Below are 22,652 nucleotides of genomic sequence, written 5' to 3'. Positions count from 1 at the left end.
ATGTCATGTCAAAAAAAAAAAAAACTACCGTTAATGTAATTACAGAAGCCAACAACATTTTCATGTCACTTGATGTTAGCAGCAACCTCAAACATGGGAGAAAACCAACACTATAACATATCACATCTTCTCAACTCACACACTTGTCACAAGCTGTTAGCGGCCACACCATATCTTCACATATAGAAAGTGCAGCACCTTATACATCAGAGACTTCCCCTAAACATTATTGATGAATAGATATATTCTTATATTGTGCATCTATCCCCAACATGCATTTCATGAAAGGAACACATGCTTATCCTAAAACCCCATCTTATCTCATAAACCATATGCGAATTGAGGAAAACCCTTTAACTTTGAGAAGAAGAACAATATGCATGAATGGAATTAAATAATTAAAGAGTTTCTGGACCTGCAATAAATGTCCTTTTCAGTATATTTAATAAGCATACTTAGGATCTTTAGTTAGTTGAATGAGAAGTCACGAAGAAGAGATAATTATTTTTTTCTTTTTAAAAAAACTAAGTTTTAAATAATAATGCAATAATAGTTGTGAATGTTGTGCATCTTTTTATAACACGTCCACTTTTATTTATTTTATAGCATGGAATTGGCAAATAATAAGTGGCACTTAAAAGCAATTTTTGTTGGAATAATTAAGTTTTTTGCTAAAATGTAATTTGTCCATAATATTGAATCTACATGTTGAAGATTAGAGTACTGTTTTTGTTTTTGTTTTTTTAATTGTGATCATAACATACTCACACCACACTACACACTAAATGGGTTCTTTTCTCCATCTTTGGCTAGAGCCAGATTCAAATCCTTGATGTGGTTCTTTGGGAGGTACATGATGTACCACTTGAACCAATCCTCTAACAACTAACATCAAGATCTCTCATCCTTCAATATGATTATTTATAAGAAAAAAATGTTATTCTAAAAAAGGCACTAAAAAATATGTGGGCTGATAGGAATTTTTTTCACGATATTTTTTAATCTGGTAAGCTAACGACTAATTTGTCGTGAATCAGAATTTCATTTATAGGTTTATTGTTGAGTAAAGTACCAATCCGGTCCCTGTCCATTCTTCCGAATGACAATGCGATCATTAACCAAAAACACGATCCATTTCGGTTCTGAATCCTGTGTTCCATCTGCCAACGCGGTCCTTCTATCACTTTCACGGCGAAAATTTGATGGAAATTGCTGACATCTCAGGTTTAAAAATGGACATGGACCTAGTTGAATAATAACTCTACGATATACTATTAGTATTATGAAATAGCTAATTTTCACAATAAAGTGAAAACTAATGAACATATTATTTGATATATAGTAAACTTTTTTTGACTAATAACAAATTTAATTTTTTATCTCTTTAAACTAAATTAATAATTCTATTTGATATCTTTATACTAAAATACACTATGAGTAGGCTACTAATACTAAATGAAATAAAACATAATAGAATTATTAATTTAGTTTAAAGAGATAAAAAATTAAATTTGTTACTAGTCAAAAAAAGTTTACTATATATCAAATAATGTATTCATTAGTTATAATACTAATAGTATATCATAGGATTATTATTATTATTAATATATTAACTGTATTTTAATATTTATTATTTATATATTTAAAAATTATATTTGAGAATTATTTATTTAGTTTCATAATAAATAATATTTTTAAATTTGAATGATTTATTATTTAGTTTGTATTTATTATACCATATATTCAATAATTTATTGAAAAAGAATATTCATATAATGAATAAAAAAATAATTTGAAAAAGATATCGTTTAAAAAATATGGACAAATAAACTCCTAACCAATTTAAATTTAGAGACAATTAGGTGCTTGTTCATTTTTAAACCTGACACGTCAGCATTTTTCGTTCAGAGTTGACGGAGAAAAAGTCATAGGAATTGCGTCGTGTCAAGAAATAAAGAACATGAACCGAAGTGGATTATTTTTTTCTTAAGAGGTCGCGTTGTCATTATGAGAAACGGACATGACTAGATTGATAATTCACTCTTAAAATTATTTGTTTGGTAAATTTTTATTTCAAAAGTCAATTACATTATTTTTTGTCAACGTGACAGATATTTAAGTAAATTTTTTTATAAAAAATTCACATTTACGTAGAGCAGGTATTTTAATTTCTGGCTCCCGTTTGTATTTATTGGCGGGGTGAATCCTCATCTCCGTGAAAATTTTGCGCGCGGATACCCGTCAGTCACGGATAATCCCAGCAAATATTTACGGATGCAAGTTTTTTTGGCCGAATATACAACCGTATAACGATTTAACTAGTTAAATTGTTATAGAATTCATATTTAAGAATACTATCTTCTTCCAATTCTGCAGAATCTATTCTGCTTTCTTTGTCTCAAAAAATGTTAATATATTGAAGATACTATAATATGGCAAAATGATCAAAGAATTATAAAATCATTGAATTGCTCTATGATAGCTCTAAGTATGTGTGTTTTGGTTGCAATTGATGACGTGAAATCTCATAATATATTCTCATCGAAGCAAGCAAGCCCCCATCCCAATAATAATAATAATAATAATAATAATAATAAAAATAATTTCAGCATCAAATAAACAAAGATTCATATACATGGATTTTGTTGGACTATTAATCTAAAATAGAGTAGCAGCCAACAAAATAAAATAGCTTGGAACACCAAAACGAATGAGTCTTGTTGTACTTGACAACAACTAATGAATAATTGAATATCTAATTATAAATTTTTATCTAATATAAGAATTTAATTATAAATTGATTTGTCAATATTGTTTGATAGCATTTTTAATATAAATAAACAATTTTCAAGAGGCATAAATAAAAAATAATTCTAATTAGTTATTAGAGTATGAATATTGTCTAAGTATAAATTTCTTAGTATATTCTTTCTTAGCATAATACTAAATATTTTTGGTCTTCCACTTTACCCGAAAAAATATATAGAATTGGATAAAATTTTACAAATAGGTATATATTAAGTGTACCAGTAAAATTATGATAAGTGTGATGCTAACCACTTCAAACACACTAATTCGGCCTATTTTAATATTATATTACTCAACAAATTCTCTAAAGTCTAAACTATAAACCCTAAAATTATCTATCGATACTATACTTTTCTCTCGAGCATGATGATTGATGAAATGAAACCATTACTCCCCCAAACCTTAAAATTTATTTGGTATGTAGGTCCAATTCATAAAGTTGATAAAAATAAAACGGCCGTGGAATCTGGAGACCTCCATATTCCAATTATGGGTCCATCTAGTGTACAGATGTGGATGTACAGATTTTTTGTTTTTTGTGGTTGTTAAAAGCGTATCACTAAAAGTGTTGCTTAAAGAGAAAGTGTTACCCTTAATCGTTAACTTGGCTCTGATACCAATTTTTTAAAGTCGACTTTTCTTTTAATTTCTTTTTCAAAATTTCTATTAACTCTTCATATTTTACTTCGAATAAGTTTATAATGTTTATAATTTGTATAGATTCGATTGGTGGTGCTTTATTTAAATAATATGCAAATTCATAATCAAAAGTATTGACCATTTCTTATAATTCTGATTTCATTTTTATAATTTTTCAATCTTGTTTTAGTTTATAATATTCTTTTTTGCATGGATTATTGTATATAAAATCTTTTATCTGTTTGTCTTTTTCTTTAATATAATTTCTCAAATCCTCAAAAACTTCTTTTATTTCTACACTTTCTGTTGTTTCTAAATATCTTTTTAATTTTTCAACTTCATTCTCCATTTTTTCTTTCAACAGCTTTAATTCTTTTAAGTCATAATATGGTTTTCCAGGCATTTATAAATTTTTTAAGTTTAACTCCAACTTGTTTATATTTATTCTTATTTCTATCCTTTTTATTATAAGGTCATCAATTTCGATCTGAAGATTATTTAATTCCCTTTTATACTCCTTTATTTTACTTTTTAATTTTTTCGCCCTTTTTCTTTTTCTTTTATTTTCTGGTCTTTCAATCTTTGTATGCTTCATTATTTATTTTAGAATTTCTGCAAATTCTATCATCGATTCATCACTATTTTCTAGAGATTCTATTAATTTTTCTAATTCTTCAACTTCTCTTTTCAACTTGTCATAGATTATTTTTAGAGCTTCAAATGCTCTTTGATTTATTTCAGAAAACTGTAAATAATTCAACCGATTTTCTCTTTCAAAGAGCTCTTGTTTCTTGTCTTGATAAATTATTTCTTCTGTTAATTCTAAACTTTCTAAATAATTCATAATTGAAAGACTAGGATGAAGATGTACCTTTCTGGAGAAAAACTTCCTTTATTTAGTATATTTTACATAAGGTATTTTTATCTCCAGGGGGGAGATTGTAGATACTAACTCCAGAGGGGAGTTTAGAATTATTTTTCCCTAAGGGAATTCTTCTTCAGACTATAGAATCGCCTCGGCAGCTTCCTCCTTGCTCTCCTAGCATATGAGTACTCTTAGCCTCCTGCTTTCTATTGTCTGCCCTCTACAATTGCCCAAGCAACCTATTTATAATAGTTGGGTTTGATGGACAATTCCCATCCTTACCCTTCTTATGACGTCATTGCTTACGTCATTGTTTGTTCTCTTGCACCAGCTACATTGTTGGTGCTCTATGATCTAAGTGCTTACGTCACTATGCAATAATGTTGAGAGATGCTTCAGATGCACTGTCCTCCTCTTTTATCATGTGACCCTCAGATGCATTGTCTCCTTCCTTCATCATGTGAGTTGATTCCGTTTCTTTATTGCTTTCTTCAGATATCTCTGAGGCATATAGCTGGCACTTGTGGTCTTCTCTGTCTTTTATCAAATAGCAGAGATTCCTCTTTATCCCTTCAGGGAGCTTTTCTAAAAGTCCAGATAAGTTGTAGAATGCTGATTCAAATTCCACCAAGAGTCTCATCTCTCTTTCTTCAATTTCATTTCTTTTACTGGACACAAGCAGAGTATTTCTACTTTTATAATTAATCCTTGTGTGAGATTCCTTCGTTATTTTTTGAGTTCTTTCAAAGACCCTTGCTAATGTGCTGGCTAGCCTTCCTTCATGACTGTAAATCGTTAAATCTTGAATCTGATCAATTGGTTGAAAATTTCCTGGGAAGACGGACATGAATATTACTTGGTGTGCTGGAACCAAGCATTCTTCTTCTTCATTAAAAATAGGTTGACTGTTTGTAAATTTTAGGGATATATCCCTCGGATTTACATTGTCAATCATATTTTTAAATCTCTTTACTGTATCAACGAATCCTGCAGGAAACTCACTAATAATTTTTAGATCATTAAAAATTAAAATTGTATCAATTAATCCATACTGAAAAAACTAATAGGTGTCAGATGGGGAAGCATCTGGAAATATAACCAGCTTTGTTAGCTATTATTTGGCAATAGGATAATATCCCAAAATTGCCCTTTTTTCTTCGGTCCAATTCAAGACTATGTTAAGGGTTTCTCTGAGATTTGATCTACAGACCTTTTTCTTTTCCTTGATTTCAGCCCTTGTAGGAATGTTTCTGTTAGACAAAATATTATTCTCATAAGAAAATTAAAAAAAATAATAAATAATTAGTTGTCTGTTAATATTCCTATATATAATATCTATATCTATTTTAGATTAAATTAGATCATTTGATAGTTAGTTATTTATTTGAATTTTGAAATTTACATCAAGCAAGAAGTGCGGGAAACAGCTACATGAAATTCAAATTCTCTGCAAGTGGTGTACAAGGAGTAACTGCCCATTAAGATTAGGCTGGTCTATAAATAGAGTTTTAGGAATACGTTGTAATTAGTTCAGTTCTTCTTGGAAAACACTTAGAGACCCAAAACGCTCTCAGCCCCTTGGCATCACAGAGTAAAATTGGGAATCTTAAGTAATTCCTCTGAACTCAAACACTTGTACTTTGCTTTCTTTCAGTTTTTATTAATAAAATTTCTTTACTTTTACGTCTTTTTCTCTTTTACGTTCATGTTTCTTCTTTCATCTTCTTTTTAATTTCCTGTTTGTTTTAATTTCTGCATTTTACTTTGCCTCCGGCACCTTGTATGTTTTTCTTTTTATCTTTAATTTTACTTTCGAAATTACAATTGAGACTTTGAGACACCCATAAAAGGAGTCGTTTCCGCTCCTTGAATTAAGATTGTGAAACAAAACTCGAAAATTGTTGATTTATTTGTTGTTAACAATGGAACAAAATTTTGAGTAAAACAAATTGGCACGCCCGGTGGGACCTTGTCAATAGATTGTAGTTTGTCAAAAGAAAAATCAAGAGTTTTGAATTTGCATGTGGTTGCGCAGTGGTAAATTCGTGCGTCCAGAGCCAAGGAAATCAGCGTCAGTTGACATGTCAAATACTTCTGCAGCATCTTCTTCTACTTCTAGTGATGAGATTAGAGGAAATGAATTTGGGAATTCTCCTGTGATTTCAAATGCAGAGCCTACCTTGATGTCAGTGAGGCATGATGGCGTTAGCCATGCCCATACAGGGTTAAATGCAACTCACATAAATACCATGGGGTGGCCGCCATATGGCTTGCCACCGGGGTATGTCCCCTCCATGGTGACACAAGGATTGACTGTGCCTCTCTACTCAACTTTTCAAAATCCTCTTTATCAAAATCCATATGGCATGTCAAATGTATCTGTTTCTGGTGTGCCAGGTTCACACGTATCACAACAAAATTTTTCACATGCTATTAATACAGGAAATAACAGTGCATCTAATTCTACTATGTCCACTATCACTAGGGTAGAAAATTTCAGACCTGTATTTCCTGACATGTCAAGAGCAATGCCTGTTAATCAACCTAGTCAAACTGTGGGATCTTTAGCAAATATTAGGCAGCAGATGGATGAAAGCCACCATGATCTAGTAAACATGTTAACTCATCAAATGGTGACAGTTTTAAATCCTCTTCTAGAAAACACAAACACTAGAATTGAACAATTAAATAGGCAAGTCAATAGGATTGCTACTGTGGTAAATTTAGAAGAAAATGATAACTTGGGTTTAAGATTTGATAATGTCAATCAGAACGGTGGAGCAATTCCTAATTATGATGTTCATATGCCTAGACAGGGTCAAAATGCTGATGATACGTTAGAAAGACTTAGACAAAATAACTTAGGGGGCATTATAATCTAGCAAGAAATGTTGAACAAGTTTTAAACTGTTTGGGATTTAATGTTGGTTGCTTGAATAGGCCATATTTTGTGTCTGCTTTTCCTGAGTGTGTCCAACAAGCAGAGCTCCCAAGGGGTTGGAAGATTCCAAAATCCCTTACAAAATTTTCTGGAGAAGAAAATGAATCTACAGTAGAGCATATTGCTCGATATACTGTCGAAATTGGGGAAGCAGCTTCTAATGAATATCTCAAGATGAGATACTTTCCTTCTTCTTTAACAAAAAATGCATTTACATGGTTCTCTAACTTGAGACCAAATTCTATTCATTCTTGGGCGCAGTTGGAGAGAAATTTTCATGATCAGTTTTTCCAAGCTGAATTGAAAGTTAGTCTTACGGATTTATTCTCTGTCAAACGTGCAGAAGGAGAATCCATTGATACCTATTTGGCGCGGTTTAGAAACATGAGGAATAAATGTTTTACTCCGATTCCAGAATCTGAAGTTGTCAAAATGGCCACTAATGGGCTAGAATTCGGAGTTAGGAAGAAACTTGTTAATCAACATACTTTATATCTTTCCCAATTAGCTGAGAGAGTAAGACAGATAGAACAAATTAAGAAAGAAAAAGAAAATTTTAAAAGGGGTTCAAAAAAGGTTGCATATGTTGATTGTTTTTCCGATAGTAGTGATTCAGATGAAAAAGAGATTTATATTGCTGAATTACGTGGGGGTCCTCCTTATGTATGCAAGTCTTTGAAGCCTGTTAAAGGAAAGGAAAAAGTTTCTTCTTATTCTAAAGTTGAAAATAAGACTTATTCTTTTGATATTTCTAAGGCAGATCAAATATTTGAAGTTTTATTAAAAGATAAGCAGCTTATTTTACCGGAAGGAAAAAAAATGCCTACAACTGATGAAATAAAAAATAAGAAATTTTGTAAGTTTCATCAAGTATTTTCTCATACCACTAACAATTGCGTCTGTTTCAGGGATTTGATACAAAAAGCAATTGAGGAGGGAAGACTGAAGTTTGAAGATAAAACTACTATGAAGGTGGACACTGAACCATTTGCTGCTGACTCAAATTATGTTGAGCCATTCGATTTGTCAATCAACATGGTGGAAGATGAAGACTGTGGTCATGATTGATGGAAGACCTGATGGATTTTCTCAAAAGACAAGAGTTCCTCCCACCAAAATCTCAAACAATAAATGGGTCCAGAATGTGAGAAATGTGCAGAATCAACCTACTGCTTTTGCAAGAGGAAAAAACAAATGGGTGAAGCCTAGACCTTTCAAGCCCAGGTACTATGAGTCTCAGTTATGGAACATGAACCATGCACAAGACGGAGGTAGTATATATATTCCGAAAAATGCGCCTATTCCCTCTAAGCCAATTTATTCTTGTTATAGTCCTAACATGCAGCAGGTTCCTAATTATTCTCCTTGGCCAAATTGTCAAAACATTCCCAAATATTCTCCTTTTACAACTTTTGAGCAGAAAGAGAATATGCCTGAATATGTTTCTTTGGATCCATACCAGGGACACGGAGTAGATTTTTCTCCTTTGCCAACCATGGCCAAGTCTGTAGAAACAGACAATTCTTCTAATCACCCTAAGTGCAATAAAAATGTCAAGAAGAATCTTGTTGGGAAGAGGGTGATGGTTGTTTTGAAAAAAATAATAATACTGACATTGTAAAAAAGGTTGAAGTGCAGGATCCTTTGGAGGAAGTAGATATTGGTAACGGTGATTATCCTAGACCAACATATGTGAACAAGATGCTGCCTGATGATTTCAAAAGAGAAATGGTGGAGATTTTGAAGGAATATTGCGACTGTTTTGCATGGAATTATGCAGAGATGCCAGGCTTGAGTCGTGGATTGGTAGAACATCAATTGCCATTGAAAGCCAACGTTAAACCTGTCAAGCAGCCACCAAGGAGATTTGCCCCTGAAGTCGTGCAGAAGATTAAAGAAGAGATTGAAAGACTTCTTAAGGCTAAGTTTATAAGAACAATCGATAGAAAACTTAAATATAGGGCTCAAAGTTATGTTCTAATAAGTAATGTCTTGTTTAAGAAGTCTGTTGATGGGAACCTCCTGACATGTTTGGGAGAAAAAGAAGCGTACTTGGCTCTTGCTGAAGTGCATGAAGGAATTTGTGGCACCCATCAATCAGGGGAAAAGATGAGATGGGTGATGAATAGGAGAAGATTATATTGGCCAACTATTCAAAGAGATTGTACAAAATATGCCAGGTCCTGTGAAGAATGCCAAAAACATGGAAGCCTCCAACATATTCCAGCGTCAGAACTGCATGTTATAATTAAGCCATGGCCATTTAGAGGTTGGGCTCTAGATCTTATTGGACAGATTCACCCACCGTCTTCTAAAGGTCATAAGTTCATTTTGGTTGGTGTGGATTATTTCTCTAAATGGGTAGAGGCTATCCCTCTAAGGGAGGTGACTCACAATGAAATAATAGATTTTATTGAGGAGCATATTGTGCATAGGTTTGGAATTCCTCAGTCTATTACCACTGATCAAGGAACCATGTTTATTGGGAAAAAGGTCATGGAATATGCCAAATCTAGGGATATAAAAATGCTTTCCTCTACACCATATTATGCCCAAGCCAATGGACAAGTGGAGGCAGCGAATAAAATTCTGATTGCATTAATTAAAAAACACATTGGAAGACAGCCAAGAAATTGGCACCAAACTATCAGTCAAGTTCTTTGGGCTTACCGAAATTCTCCAAGAGGATCTACTGGAACCACCCCGTATAAATTAGTTTACGGTCATGATGCAGTATTGCCAATTGATATTAATCTGCAAAGTATAAGGGTGGCTAGACAAGATGAGATGCCAGTAGTAGATTATTGGAATTCTTTGTATGACGAGCTTAATGAACTTGATGACGAAAGGTTAAGAGCTTTAGAGCGGGTGATTCGACAAAAAGAGATTATGTCAAAATCATACAACCGCCGTGTTAAAGCAAAGACATTTGCAGTTGGAGATTTAGTGTGGAAAACAATCTTGCCTATAGAAAGAAAGTCGAAAACTTATGGTAAGTGGTCTCCAACTTGGGAAGGACCTTATGTAGTTGACAAAGTTTACCCTGGAAATGCCTATAAGATTATTGAAATAGGATCAGGAAAAAGAATTCCTTCAATAAATGGAAAATATTTAAAAGTATATAGGCCAGGCATACATGAGATAAACATTCCACATGTTTAAGGATACAAAAAAATATCCAGTTGAAGTGTCAAAGAAAAAGTGAAGAGCTAATTAATATTTGCAATTCAGTTTGTAAAAGCTAACATGTCCTTGTGATTTCTTTGAATTACAAAATCTACTGACAGTGTAAAGCATTAAGCTTATGAGACAAATATATGTCCAAAGCATCAGGTTGAAAATCTTGGACAAAAAAATAATCTCTTATTGACATTTGGGTATGTACTTCATAAATACAAGAGCCTAATTGACTTAGAAATTCTGTTGAGTCTATTAGCGCTTGGAGTCAAGACTATTGAAATGTTAGTGCGAAGATATTAATTATTGAGAATGTTAGTGTGGAGATATTAACTATTGAAAGTCAAGACTATTTCATACAAAAGAATAGACCCCATTGACAGTTTCAACTAGTAATGTAAAATTTTTTTTTAGACTTAGAAATTCTGTTAAGCCTATTACTAGTAGGCATTTATTTCTTATAAAAAAAAAATAGCAAGTGTCCAATCTCCAAAGTAAGGATAAAAGTGCATTCAAAAGCGAATAATAAACAAAATTCTGAAGGTTCAAAAAGTAAAGATTGCAGACACATATTAAAATCATAAAGGTTCACACAAGAAATGCAAGACTAAGATTCAAAGATCTCCTTCAAACGAATAACTTCAGCCTGGAGAACGGTTTGGAAGTTTCTGGCTTCTTTGGTAACTTCCTGTGCGGAGAGCATCTTCTCTTCAAGTAACTGCAGCGCTGCATTGCTACTGTCAAGCATGCCACTCGCTTTGGCAAATTGAGCCTCATTCTTTGTCAAAGCAGCGTCCAGCCTACTTTTTGCTCCTCTCTTGATAGCCAGCTGTTGTTCTAAGTCTCGAATCTCCTCAGATAGCTCATGACCCCGATCTTTAGCTTTTGTAATATGGACAGCCAGGGTAGCTTTGACAATCTCAAAAGAGGAGATGTCTTGTTTCAACTTAGAAAGAGATTCAGTTAGTTGTTGACACGAGGAGATGGCTGCCTGAGAATCTGGAAATTTGGCATAAAGATCCTCATAGACCATCCGCAGGTGAGCCAGCAAAGGATCAGTAGTCTCAGGATGTGATGTATTTGAAAAGGTTTGAAGAATATCAGAGAGCTGAGCCTTAAACTGCGGATCCGTAGCAAGTGTCAAAATAGGTTTGGATAGAATGACACTGAGTTGTTGGCTTAATGGAAGCAGGATGGAATTGTCAACAATCTTGGTTGTGGGAAGAGTAGTATGGGGCTGCTCTGTTGAAGGATGACGGTCATCCTTTGACAGCAAGTATTGAAAGCAACTTCAATAGAGGAGTAATAGTTTTTCCACCAAGAAAAGAATGAATAGGTGGTCAATGGACAAGGCTTGAAAGGGAATAAGTGGAATTTATTTCTCCGTATAGCATTATCTTTCTGAATACGCAGCAGGTCTTCTAATGAAATAGTTTTGACATGCGAGGGTTGTGATTCTTGAAAATGATATGGAGACGGAATGGCCTGAGCTAACCCAAATTGTCGTGAAACTGCGTTTGGCATATAGACTGCTGTTCTTAGGTCATTTTCACCCGGGAATCCAGCAAAAAGTAATTGAGGAGTTAAAAACTGCGACCAAATAATGATGCTTTCTTTTTGTGTAACCCCAGCTGGGGTAAGAAATTGCGTCAACCATTTCGGACCAGTTTGACAATTAGCAAAAGGAGTCAAATTTATGTTGTGGTCTTTCTCTGGCAAGTAATAAAAAGCACGGAAGAAGTATTTCATCTTGTCATGTGAGGGCATCAACCTATCAGGGAAGACTAAATTGAGCAAACGTTGTCCGGCAATCGTAGAATCTGTAAGACTTTTTTGGGTCGAACGCGGTTGTAGCTCGGATTCAAAAATAGCGGATAACCACAATTGAAAAAACCAAACGGGACCATCGGCATTAGTGATTCTTTTCTTTTCCCTCATATGGGCTGTGATCCAATCTAGAGTGAGATATAGTCGAGCCAGGAACAATTTGGCCAAACATAGCTTTTTGCCTTCAGCTAACATAACGGCTAATGGGACATAGGCTATTTCAACTTGAATATTTCTAGCACAGAAAACAATGCCACTCAACCAATAGAGAAGGAAGGCTATGTGCTCATTATCAGAAACAGGTTCTCCATCTCGACCTCTGTTATTAAGGATGAAACTCTGATAAGTAGTGGAAGAAAGGTTAATGGAGTACTTAACGCCTGTGGTTGACTGGGTAGTGGTTAAAATTTCCCTCCCAAGGGAGATAGGCCGGTTATTGCAGCTACATCCAGAAGAGTAGGAGTAATCATACCATAAGGAGTGTGAAATGTATGAGAAGTCTCGTCCCAAAAGTACAATGCGCCTCCCATTAATCCTGAATTAACAGTGTAGGTGATTTTACTAAGCTGAATCAGGTCATATATCCTAATCTCTTTCCACAAGGTCGTCTTCTCAGTCTCAACCCTACTTAACCAAGCGTGGTAACCCCCAATGTTGGTCTTTGGGGGATTTCTGAATAATCTGTTGTTGGAATCGAAGTAGCCAATGGGTATGGAGTCTTGAAAAGCAACGGGTCTTCTTTAAGGGTGACCAGGAAAAATATTTTTTTATCTTATTTGCCACTTCAAGAGTGATAATAGGACCAACAAAAGCTGAATCCATACCGTCAATGGTTAAAGGGAGTAGCACCTGAGATTCCCATGTCTTCGATTCTGAGGCCTCTGGTTCAGGAGCAAAATCCTTACCATTCTTGACAACAGGTTTATCGCAAGTGGCAGCTTTAGATGAAGAAGGAGGAATTGTTGACAGATGGTGGCTCGAGGTTGCCATAACGATACAAATTGAAAATTCAAGTATTGAGTGCTAAGGCTGTCAACGATCAACAAACAAGCTATAAAAAAAATATTCTTTAGAGTAAAATTCGAACATTCATAGTCATAAATAATATAAGGGATACCTTGCAAAAAGGTAGAAAAGAAAAGATATTGGAAAAGAAAAGATAAGATAAAGATAGAAAAGAAAAGACATTGGAAAAGAAAAGATAGAGATAGAGCTAACAGTAAAACCTTACTTGAAATATTGAAAAAAATTAGGTATAATCAAACCCTTATGAACAGAGAAGGTCAATCGTAACAGATAAAATTTGGGAGAGTACGTGGGGAGTACAGAGTTGAAGAAAAGTTTAACACTAGCGTATTATCTTTCTCACACGTACCACAAGAAGATAAGAGGACTGAGTGATTTCATTTTTGTTGAGCCAATTCAAATAAATAAACAAAACAACAATGAAAAAAGGAGAAAGAGTACAATACGTACTCTCTAGATGGTGTTCCGAAATTTCATTCTTATCATCATTTATTATTATCATTTATATAAAAAAAAATTAACTAAATAAATAAACATACACTTGTATATACTTTCCTTATTATCATAAAAAACAAAATTTCTTCACTTTCAATCCCTATATGACTTCAAGTGAAAATTTTTGGGAGCATTAATGTTAGACAAAATATTATTTTCATAAGAAAATTAAAAAAAGAAATAATTAGTTATTTGGTAATGTTCCTATATATAATATTTATATCTATTTTAAATTAAGTTAGATCATTTGATAGTTAGTTATTTATTTAAATTTTGAAATTAACAGCAAGGAAGAAGTGCGGGAACAGCTACAAGAAATTCAAATTTCCTGCAAGTGGTGTATAAAGAGTAACTGCCCATTGAGATTAGGCTAGTCTATAAATAGAGCTTTAGGAACACGTTGTAATCAGTTCAGTTCTTCTTGGAAAACACTTAGAGACCCAAAACGCTCTCAGCCCCTTGGCATCACAGAGTAAAATTGGGAATCTTAAGTAATTCCTCTGAACTCAAACACTTGTACTTTGCTTTCTTTCAGTTTTTATTAATAAAATTTCTTTACTTTTACGTCTTTTTCTCTTTTACGTTCATGTTTCTTCTTTCATCTTCTTTTTAATTTCCTGTTTGTTTTAATTTCTGCATTTTACTTTGCCTCCGGCACCTTGTATGTTTTTCTTTTTATCTTTAATTTTACTTTCGAAACTACAATTGAGACTTTGAGACACCCACAAAAGGAATCGTTTCCGCTCCTTGAATTAAGATTGTGAAACAAAACTCGAAAATTGTTGATTTATTTGTTGTTAACAATGGAACAAAAATTTGAGTAAAACAGTTTCTTATTATCCCTGTTCTCTGGGTTTGAATTGGAGCTTTATCTGCTCTTTTTAGAGTTTGCTCTGGATGGAGAGCTTCATATTCCCTGAAGGATTCCTTTGCCTCTTCCAGTGTTAGAAACCCTCCTTTATGAATTATCCTTGATTGATGTGTGAATGGTGCTACTTTTTTCCAGGCATCATATACTCCTTTTATGGGGCCATTATAAATTACATAATATTTTTTATCTTGGGTGGATTTTTTAATGATTTCAGCAATTGTTTTATTTTCTGAAATTTTTTCTTCACCTGATTTGTCCACCATGCTTAGCTAGCTGAACTCTGATAGTTTTGCTTGTTGTGTTGATTTCATTGATTCAATAGCCTTCTTGAGAGATTGGATCTGTGTCCTTATTTGCTGATAATGCTTGCATTTTTCGAGTTCTTGCTCATATTTTTGAATTTCTTGATCTAATGCGTTGTAGACGAACTCCATTCTCTTATTAATGTATCTGCAATAACATTTTTGTCGCCCTTAATATATTCAATTTTTATTGGATATTGTAACAAAAATAATTGCCATCTTACCAATCGTCCATGATTATAATCAACTTTTAAATTATATCGTATAAAACCTGTTAGGTAACTTGAATCTGTCCTTAATGTAAATTCTCTGGGTAGTAAATCAATTTTCCATTTCTTAAGAGATTTAATTGCTGCTAGAGTTTCCTTTTCATGAGTGGTATATCTCTGTTCTGTTGGAGTAAAAGTCCCTGAAATATACCTGCAAAGTAATTCCTTTGGGGAATATTTAGAATCTAGTGATTCTTTTCCTTGTTCCAAACTTTTTATAGCTTTCTTAGCTTTTAGATATCCTGACCAGGTTATGTCTGAAGCATCTGTTTCTACTATTAAGTAGTCATTTTCTTCTGGAATATAAAGTTCTGGAAGTTTTTCACATAATTCTTTAATTCTTTGAATTTGCATACTATCTTTTTCATCCCATTTCCATTCTTTTTTAGTACTTATTTTTGGAAATAAGCTTTTAGTGTATTCTGTTATATTCTTTAAAAATCCTTGATCAGAAATATAATTTATACACCCTAAGAATCTTTGTAATTGTTTTCTATCTTCTATTTTATTAGGAAATAAATTTACCTTTTCTAGAACATTTGGTTGAAGTTTTAGCTTTCCTTGAGTGGATAGAATTAATCCAAGAAACTCTATTTCTTGTTTTGCTATTCTTGCTTTTTTTTTGCTAAAAACTAATCCTTTTTCTTTACATCTTTCTAAAACTATTAATAATTTTTGAAGATGATCTTCTTTATCCTGTTTTGTAAAAATTAGTATATCATCAATGTACACTAAAACAAATTCATTTAACTCTTTTAGATTTTCTTCCATAAATCTTTGATAAATACTTGGGGCTTGTTTTAATCCGAATGGTAATACATTCCATTCATAGAGCAACACACTTGTTGATTCTTTTGTTGGGCAAGTAAAAGCAATTAATTTCTTTGTTTCTTCGTCTAAACGAAGTTGCCAATATTCTGATTTTGCATCAAGAGATGAAAACTAAGTTGCTCCTTTGATTTTTTCTAAAATAGAATCTTTTCTTGGAAGTTTATGAGCATCACCAATAGTTGCTTCATTCATCTTCTTATAGTTAATAACCATTCTTCGTTTTTCCCTTTTAATTTCATTATTGTTTTCGACATAAAAGGCTGGAGCCGCATGAGGACTTTTACTTAATCTTATAATTCCTTTTTCTAAAAGATCTCTACATTCTAATGAGAACTCTTCTCTATCTCTTGCGGAATAAGGAATTTTATTTGGAACATTTATCTCTTTTGTAGGATCTTTTAATTTAATGCTTACTAATTCGTTATTTGTATTTTTAATATCTAAAGGGGCTCCAGAATCTATAAAAGCATTTATAAACTTTTCTGTTATTTTTATAGTAATAAATGTGGCATTATTACTCAGTCTCTGAGTCTGTTTCTGAGACATATTCAAAAATATAGTCTAAGTTATCATCAGATTCCTCTAATGGTTCCATGAAACAAGACTTAGCGATTTCTATTTGTTTAGTAAGATCCTTTTTATCCTTCTTTTTCGGACATTCATTTGCATAGTGTCCTTCTTCTTGGCAATACCAACACTTACAATTTTTTTTTTATTCGGGCAATAGTCACTTTTTTGTCTTTTGTTTTTATTGTTATTTTTTTTTCTAAAATACCTCTTTTTTCTCCAGTTTGGATAGTATTTTCTTTTTCTAAATTGGTATTTTCTTCTTCTTTGAAAATTTTTATTAAGCCCATATTTTTGGGGTATCTCTTCATTATCCTGACAGCAAATTCTAATTATATTTGCAAATCTTTTTTGAGTTGCTTCTTGCATACAACGTTCTTTTATTTCCTCTCTTATTGCAGAGGTTGCTCCACCAAAATTATTTTCAATTGTCCCTCTATTTATTTCTCTTATAAATCTTCCCATTATAAATTCATTAGCAGGATATGGAAGTTTTGTTATATACATACTAAGATAATGATTTTTATCTTCTTCTTTTAATTTGTAATAATGTATTCTATATTCACATATATAAGACTCCACATTACATAGATCATATATCTGAATATTAGCTAAATAGTTTTTTGCTTCTTGATATTCTTTATTATAGACTTCTTATCTATGATCTATAATATTTTTTCTAAAAAATTCTTTATATAGAATCATCATTATATATAATATCTTATCATAAGCTGTTGTTTTTGTTGCTAATTCTTCTATTATTTGGTTTTCTATTGATGTCATATAATCTCTTATAGTTCCTTTAGTATGAAACCCTATGTAATTTCAAATATCTCTTCCAGACAATTCACTAAGTTTTGGATTAGTAAAGGCTTCAAATAAAAAGGAATTCAACCAATTTTCGAAAATTTCTTTTTCATTCTTTTTACAGTCTAAGTCAAGCATTCTTTCTCCTTCCATTTCCTGGATTTTAGCAACGTATTTTGATGGTATTTTTGTATATTTTGAATCTTTATTTATAAACCCTTTTTTAAAAGCATAATTATCAAAACCTGTTTCCATTTAAATTGAGATTGATTATCCTTAGATGTTCCAGCTTCATTTTTAACTTGTATTGGAATTGCTGGTTCTTCGTCACTTGAATAATTTAGGATGTGTTCTTCATTTTCTATATTGTCAGAATTTACTAATTCTTCTTCTATTTGAAATTCTTGTTCCATAATATTATTTTCTTGAGCCATTTTTAATTGTTTAAAAAGCATTGTAACTTCTTCTAATTTTTCTTCAATATTCATAACTTTAGTGGTGGTTTTACTTTTAAATCTGTTATGTTGATTATATTTTGAAATTTTTCTTCCTTGGAATTCTCTTTTTCCTTATTTCTTTGAAATTTTATGGATACTAATATTTCTTCAAGCATATCTACTATAAAATTTAATTGTGGGTTAAAAGTATGATAAAGATGTGGGGAATCATTTCCGTGGTAACATTTTTTAGAAATTCCGTGTGAAAAATAAGTTTTTTCAGGTTTTTGAAGTCATTCAATAAAACTTATAATAAAATAAAGATTTTGAGAAAAATCATTTTGTATTGATTTTAAGAATTCGGTGTCATTACAGTTAACATTAGTTAAAATCATTAATTTTTGATCTATTAATTTTGATAATTTAATTATTTCTTCTCTTAAATCTTCTAATTTATTTTTTTCCATTAGGTGACACTTTTCTTTATGAAGAGTTACGATTTTAAGTGAAAAATGTGTCTTTAGAATGTGTGGTTTAAATTTTGCCACGTAAGCACATCTTTAAATCTTGCTGAGTACCTTATAATTGAATCACTAAAATGTTGTCATCCTCAACCTCAAGGATCACTTTCATTTTTAGGTATTCTCTTCTCCAAATCCCTAATTTTGTTTCCTTCCCTTCCTCTTCATCCCTTCACTCTCATTCTGAGCCCCCATCCCTTCGTCAAGTTGATGAAGCTGTTGATTCCTTCACTCGCATGCTCTCTATGCGTCGCCCTCCGTCCATCATCCAATTCACCAAGATTTTGGGATCTCTTTCCAAGACCAACCATTTCTCCACCGCCATTTCCCTTTTTCAGCAATTGCAAGCCAGGGGAATCGCTCCCGACTTATTTACTTTGACCATCGTAATTAATTGTTGTTGCGGCATGGGTTGTATGACGCTTGCTTTCTCTGTATTGGCCAAGATTTTCAGAATGGATTATCAACCTAATACGGTAACATTGACAACAATCCTGAAAGGTCTCTGTCTCTGTGGTAGTGTTGAAAAAGCAGTGCGCTTTCATGACAGACTGCTGGCTCATGGATTTCACTTTAATCAAGTCACTTATGGGATCTTGATTCTTACAATTCCTTGTTGGATGGGATGTTCAATATCAAACAAGTTGACAAGGCACTTGTGTTATTCAAGCAAATGAAAGAGAGTGGCATTGATCCAGATATATCCACGTACAATGTACTTATTGATGGCCTATGCAAAGGTGGAAGACTTGTAGTTGCAAAAGAGATTTTTCAAGATCTTTCTGTGAAAGGCTATCCTCTAAATATGAGGACATACACTATTATGATCAATGGGCTCTGCAGAGAGGGCTTGTTTGAAGAAGCATTGGCCCTGCTGTCGGAAATGGAAGGCAATGGTTGCTTACCAGATGCTGTGACTTTTGAAACTGTTATCCGTGCTTTGTTTGAAAAAGATGAGAATGACATGGCGGAGAAACTTCTTCGAAAAATGGTTGCTAGAGGCTTATTGAATTGATAAAAGAAGGTAAAATACATCAACTCAAATTGAAATTACATCTCACTGTTGCTGAATATGTATCATAGTTTTGTAAATTCTGTGTCTGTTGGGTCAGAGGACTTTGGCAATACCATAACATTAATTAATTTTGCACTTCCGATTTTTGCAATTGCTATCATCCTTTTTCATTCCACTACATTATTGATTCTTTAGATGATATTCCTAGTTATAGCTTACAGATTTTGTGTTTAAGATCTCTTTATAGCAACAGAGTGTTATTTACTGTTATTCTATGAGATCATGTATTTATCATGTTAAAATTAAGCAAAACTAAAAAGATTGAAAATTTTGTTTTGTTGTTTGTTCTCTACTATTCTGTTGTGCAACTTATTTTTCCGTATCTTTATAGGTACACTATATATATATATATAAGGAAATTTAAATAGGTACTAAGGATTTATTCTTAGGCTATATAGTTTACACTTCCATCTTAAAAATAAACCCACCTTCTAAAATGCATGTCCCCTCTTTTCATCAACCTAAGCAACATCGAGTCAAGGTAATATGGTTTAGTTATCTCAAGATTTTTGGCCATTTTCTTAATTAATGCTACTCAGTTGTATTGCTTGGAAATTGCTGCTGAAAATATGTACATTATGAAATACTTTTTCGGAGAATGTTTTTCTGTTAATTCTTAGATAAATTACTTCATTATTTCTTGTGTACACGTTATTCCATTGTCTCTAAGTCTCTGTTTATTAGCATTTTAAAAAAAGTTACTGGCTTGGAGTTTTGTTATGGGGGTGTTAAAGTGAAACAATACAGAATTCTGAGTGTCGGCGTATTTTGCCTCCAAATACAAATTTTCCCTGCATATATCCTTCCACTTCCTAATTTTCGATCGTCATCATTCAATCATAATTTTTCTCTCCAAATAATTTTTTTATCACCATCATTCAACAATACCGAACACTTTCAGGGCTCCAATAATAGTACGAAAGCTCCAGCATCTTTGGTGGGGAGGGGTCCTCATCCCCGTGGGGATTTTGCGAGTTCCTTTAAAACTCCGGATAATCTCAATAGATATCCATGGGTTCAAGGTTTTTGGTCATCCCTATATACAACATATAAATATATAATGAACTAGTGATTCAACTATTTAGATTGTTATAGAATTCATATTCAGGAATACTATCTTCTTCAATTCTGCAGAATCTATCCTGCTTTCTTTGCATCAAAAAAAATGTTAATACATTGATGAAGATACTGTAATATGGCAAAATGATCAAAGAATTAAAGAATCATTGAATTGCTCTATGATAACTCTAAGTACATGTGTTTTGGTTGCAATTGATGAAATGAAATCTCATAATATAATCTCATCAAGCAAGCCCCCATCCGAAAAACAATAATAAAAAAAATTTCAGCATCAAATAAACAAAGATTCATATATATAAATTTTGTTGGACTATTAATCTAAAATAGAGCAGCAGGCAACAAAGCAAAAAAGCTTGGAACACCAAAACGAATGTCTTGTTGCACTTGATGATTCAGCAGGGGGACCAAACATTTTAGGGTCTAACTTTATATCTGAAACCAGCAAATCTAGTTTGAATTTTTGTCATTATAGTACTATCTGATAAATGTACAATTGACAAACTAATTGATTTGAAATTAATAATAAATTAATTTATTATTGGATAAATTTATTCACTACTATGCATTAATAAAAAAATATAGATATATTTATCACTTTGTATTTGTATCCGTAAGTACTCTTATAATTCCAACATTTAAGTTAAGTTCTAATTCTATTTCTAAGGTTTGATGTTTTATTTCCAAACATATTTATTTGGTTCTAATGATTTAAAAATAAAAGTAACAGAAGAATAAAAGAAATAAGAAGGCAATAATAGAGAGAAAATAATATTTTTGGAAAAAATTTTAATTTCGACCAAAAGATTAAAATAGAATGAAATAAAATGTTTGTAAAAAAAAGAATTTTTAAGCGTTAGGAACTAAATTAAAATGTAACCGAAACTTTAAAGTCCAAAATAATATTTTTATCTTGTATAAATTATCCATAAAAAAATTGTGCTAATTTTTTGTCATCTATTTTAAGAGAATTTAGTTGTATTCAAATCTAAAAGGATGATATTTTTTCTATTTTTTAAGAAATAATTTTGAAAATTTACTTTAGATAAATATATTTGTCATAAATAAATTACTTCAAAATTGCTTAAATTTTATTTAACTTGTTCAAAAATTATTTCAAAATTTCAATGCCTTTTTTTTCAGACATGAAAATTTCAATGCTTCAAACAATAGTATTGGTTGATAATTTGCCTAATAGGCTGATACTGGTGGGCTTTTTACTGCAATGAAAATAAAACAGCAAGTTGAAGGTTAAAACCAAGCCATCCATTAAGTGAACAAAATTTGAAGAATACAAATTATAGACATGTTATTAATTCAAGGTTTCAACTACATTATGCGAAAGCTCAACACAAGTACACAACTCGGTGACCATTATAGAAGGTATATGTTGATTAGGTAAAAGCGAGGATAATATAATAGGGAACAATTCCACAAACTATAAAATGTTCATCTATTTGTTTTAATTTGTTTACTTAGTTGGTTTATAGCTATAATGGTTTTGTTCTCTTAATTTGATTGTGGATCTTTCAATGGAAAATGCAATTTCTCGGTTGTTAAATTTTTAAACCAAGAAAAAAGATATAATAATAAAAATGTTACTATGAAAATAAAAGGAAAAAATTATAAAAACAATCAATATTCCTATTTTCATGTGAAACAAGACAAATATTGCATTAAGTTGTGCAACTTGTGATATTAAAAGAGGGGAGGGGAGGGGAGGGGAGGGGGAAGCTATATATCCTTGTTTTAGAAGGGTACTAATACTTTTTTATTCTTTGATATAAAACGGGGCTAAAACCCAGGAAAAAGAAAAATATTAAACAAGAGTGGTTCTGCAGAACTCCCCTCCACGCTCATCAGTTTTCATCAAGAGAACCATTATAGCTGGGACTTCTTTGAACAACATGACCCTTTTCTCCATTCCTTGCCCATATTTGGTTAGAGCATCAACACATTGATTTGCTTCTTTAAAGATAAGCCGAATCACCACTTTTTGCGGTTTTATCAGTAGCTCCTTGATCGACCTCACCAGGGAAGTTCCAACGTGAGTCGCAACCGCCGTATTCTGGACGAGATTAATAGCACAGCTCGGGTCAGATTCAATTTCCAGGTAA

The 22,652-nt window shown here is 32.3% G+C and overlaps 2 protein-coding genes across 2 annotated transcripts in view; both read left to right on the top strand.

The window, feature by feature from the left end:
* LOC110262531 (pentatricopeptide repeat-containing protein At1g62930, chloroplastic-like) overlaps positions 1–19,668 on the top strand; it is a 42,812-nt gene extending 23,144 nt beyond the window's left edge. The window contains exon 2 of the mRNA XM_021102780.1: positions 19,267–19,668. Within this exon, the coding sequence (XP_020958439.1) occupies positions 19,267–19,307 (41 nt within the window). The 3' untranslated portion in view covers positions 19,308–19,668. The remainder of the gene's footprint in view (positions 1–19,266) is intronic.
* Positions 1–22,652, top strand: part of LOC107644156 (pentatricopeptide repeat-containing protein At1g62910) — an 88,115-nt gene that overhangs the window by 36,746 nt on the left and 28,717 nt on the right. The window lies entirely within an intron of this gene.

The sequence above is a fragment of the Arachis ipaensis genome, chromosome B05 (assembly GCF_000816755.2).
Source record: "Arachis ipaensis cultivar K30076 chromosome B05, Araip1.1, whole genome shotgun sequence".
In the NCBI taxonomy this organism is placed as follows: Eukaryota; Viridiplantae; Streptophyta; class Magnoliopsida; order Fabales; family Fabaceae; genus Arachis; species Arachis ipaensis.
This window is presented reverse-complemented; position numbering and strand designations above follow the sequence as displayed.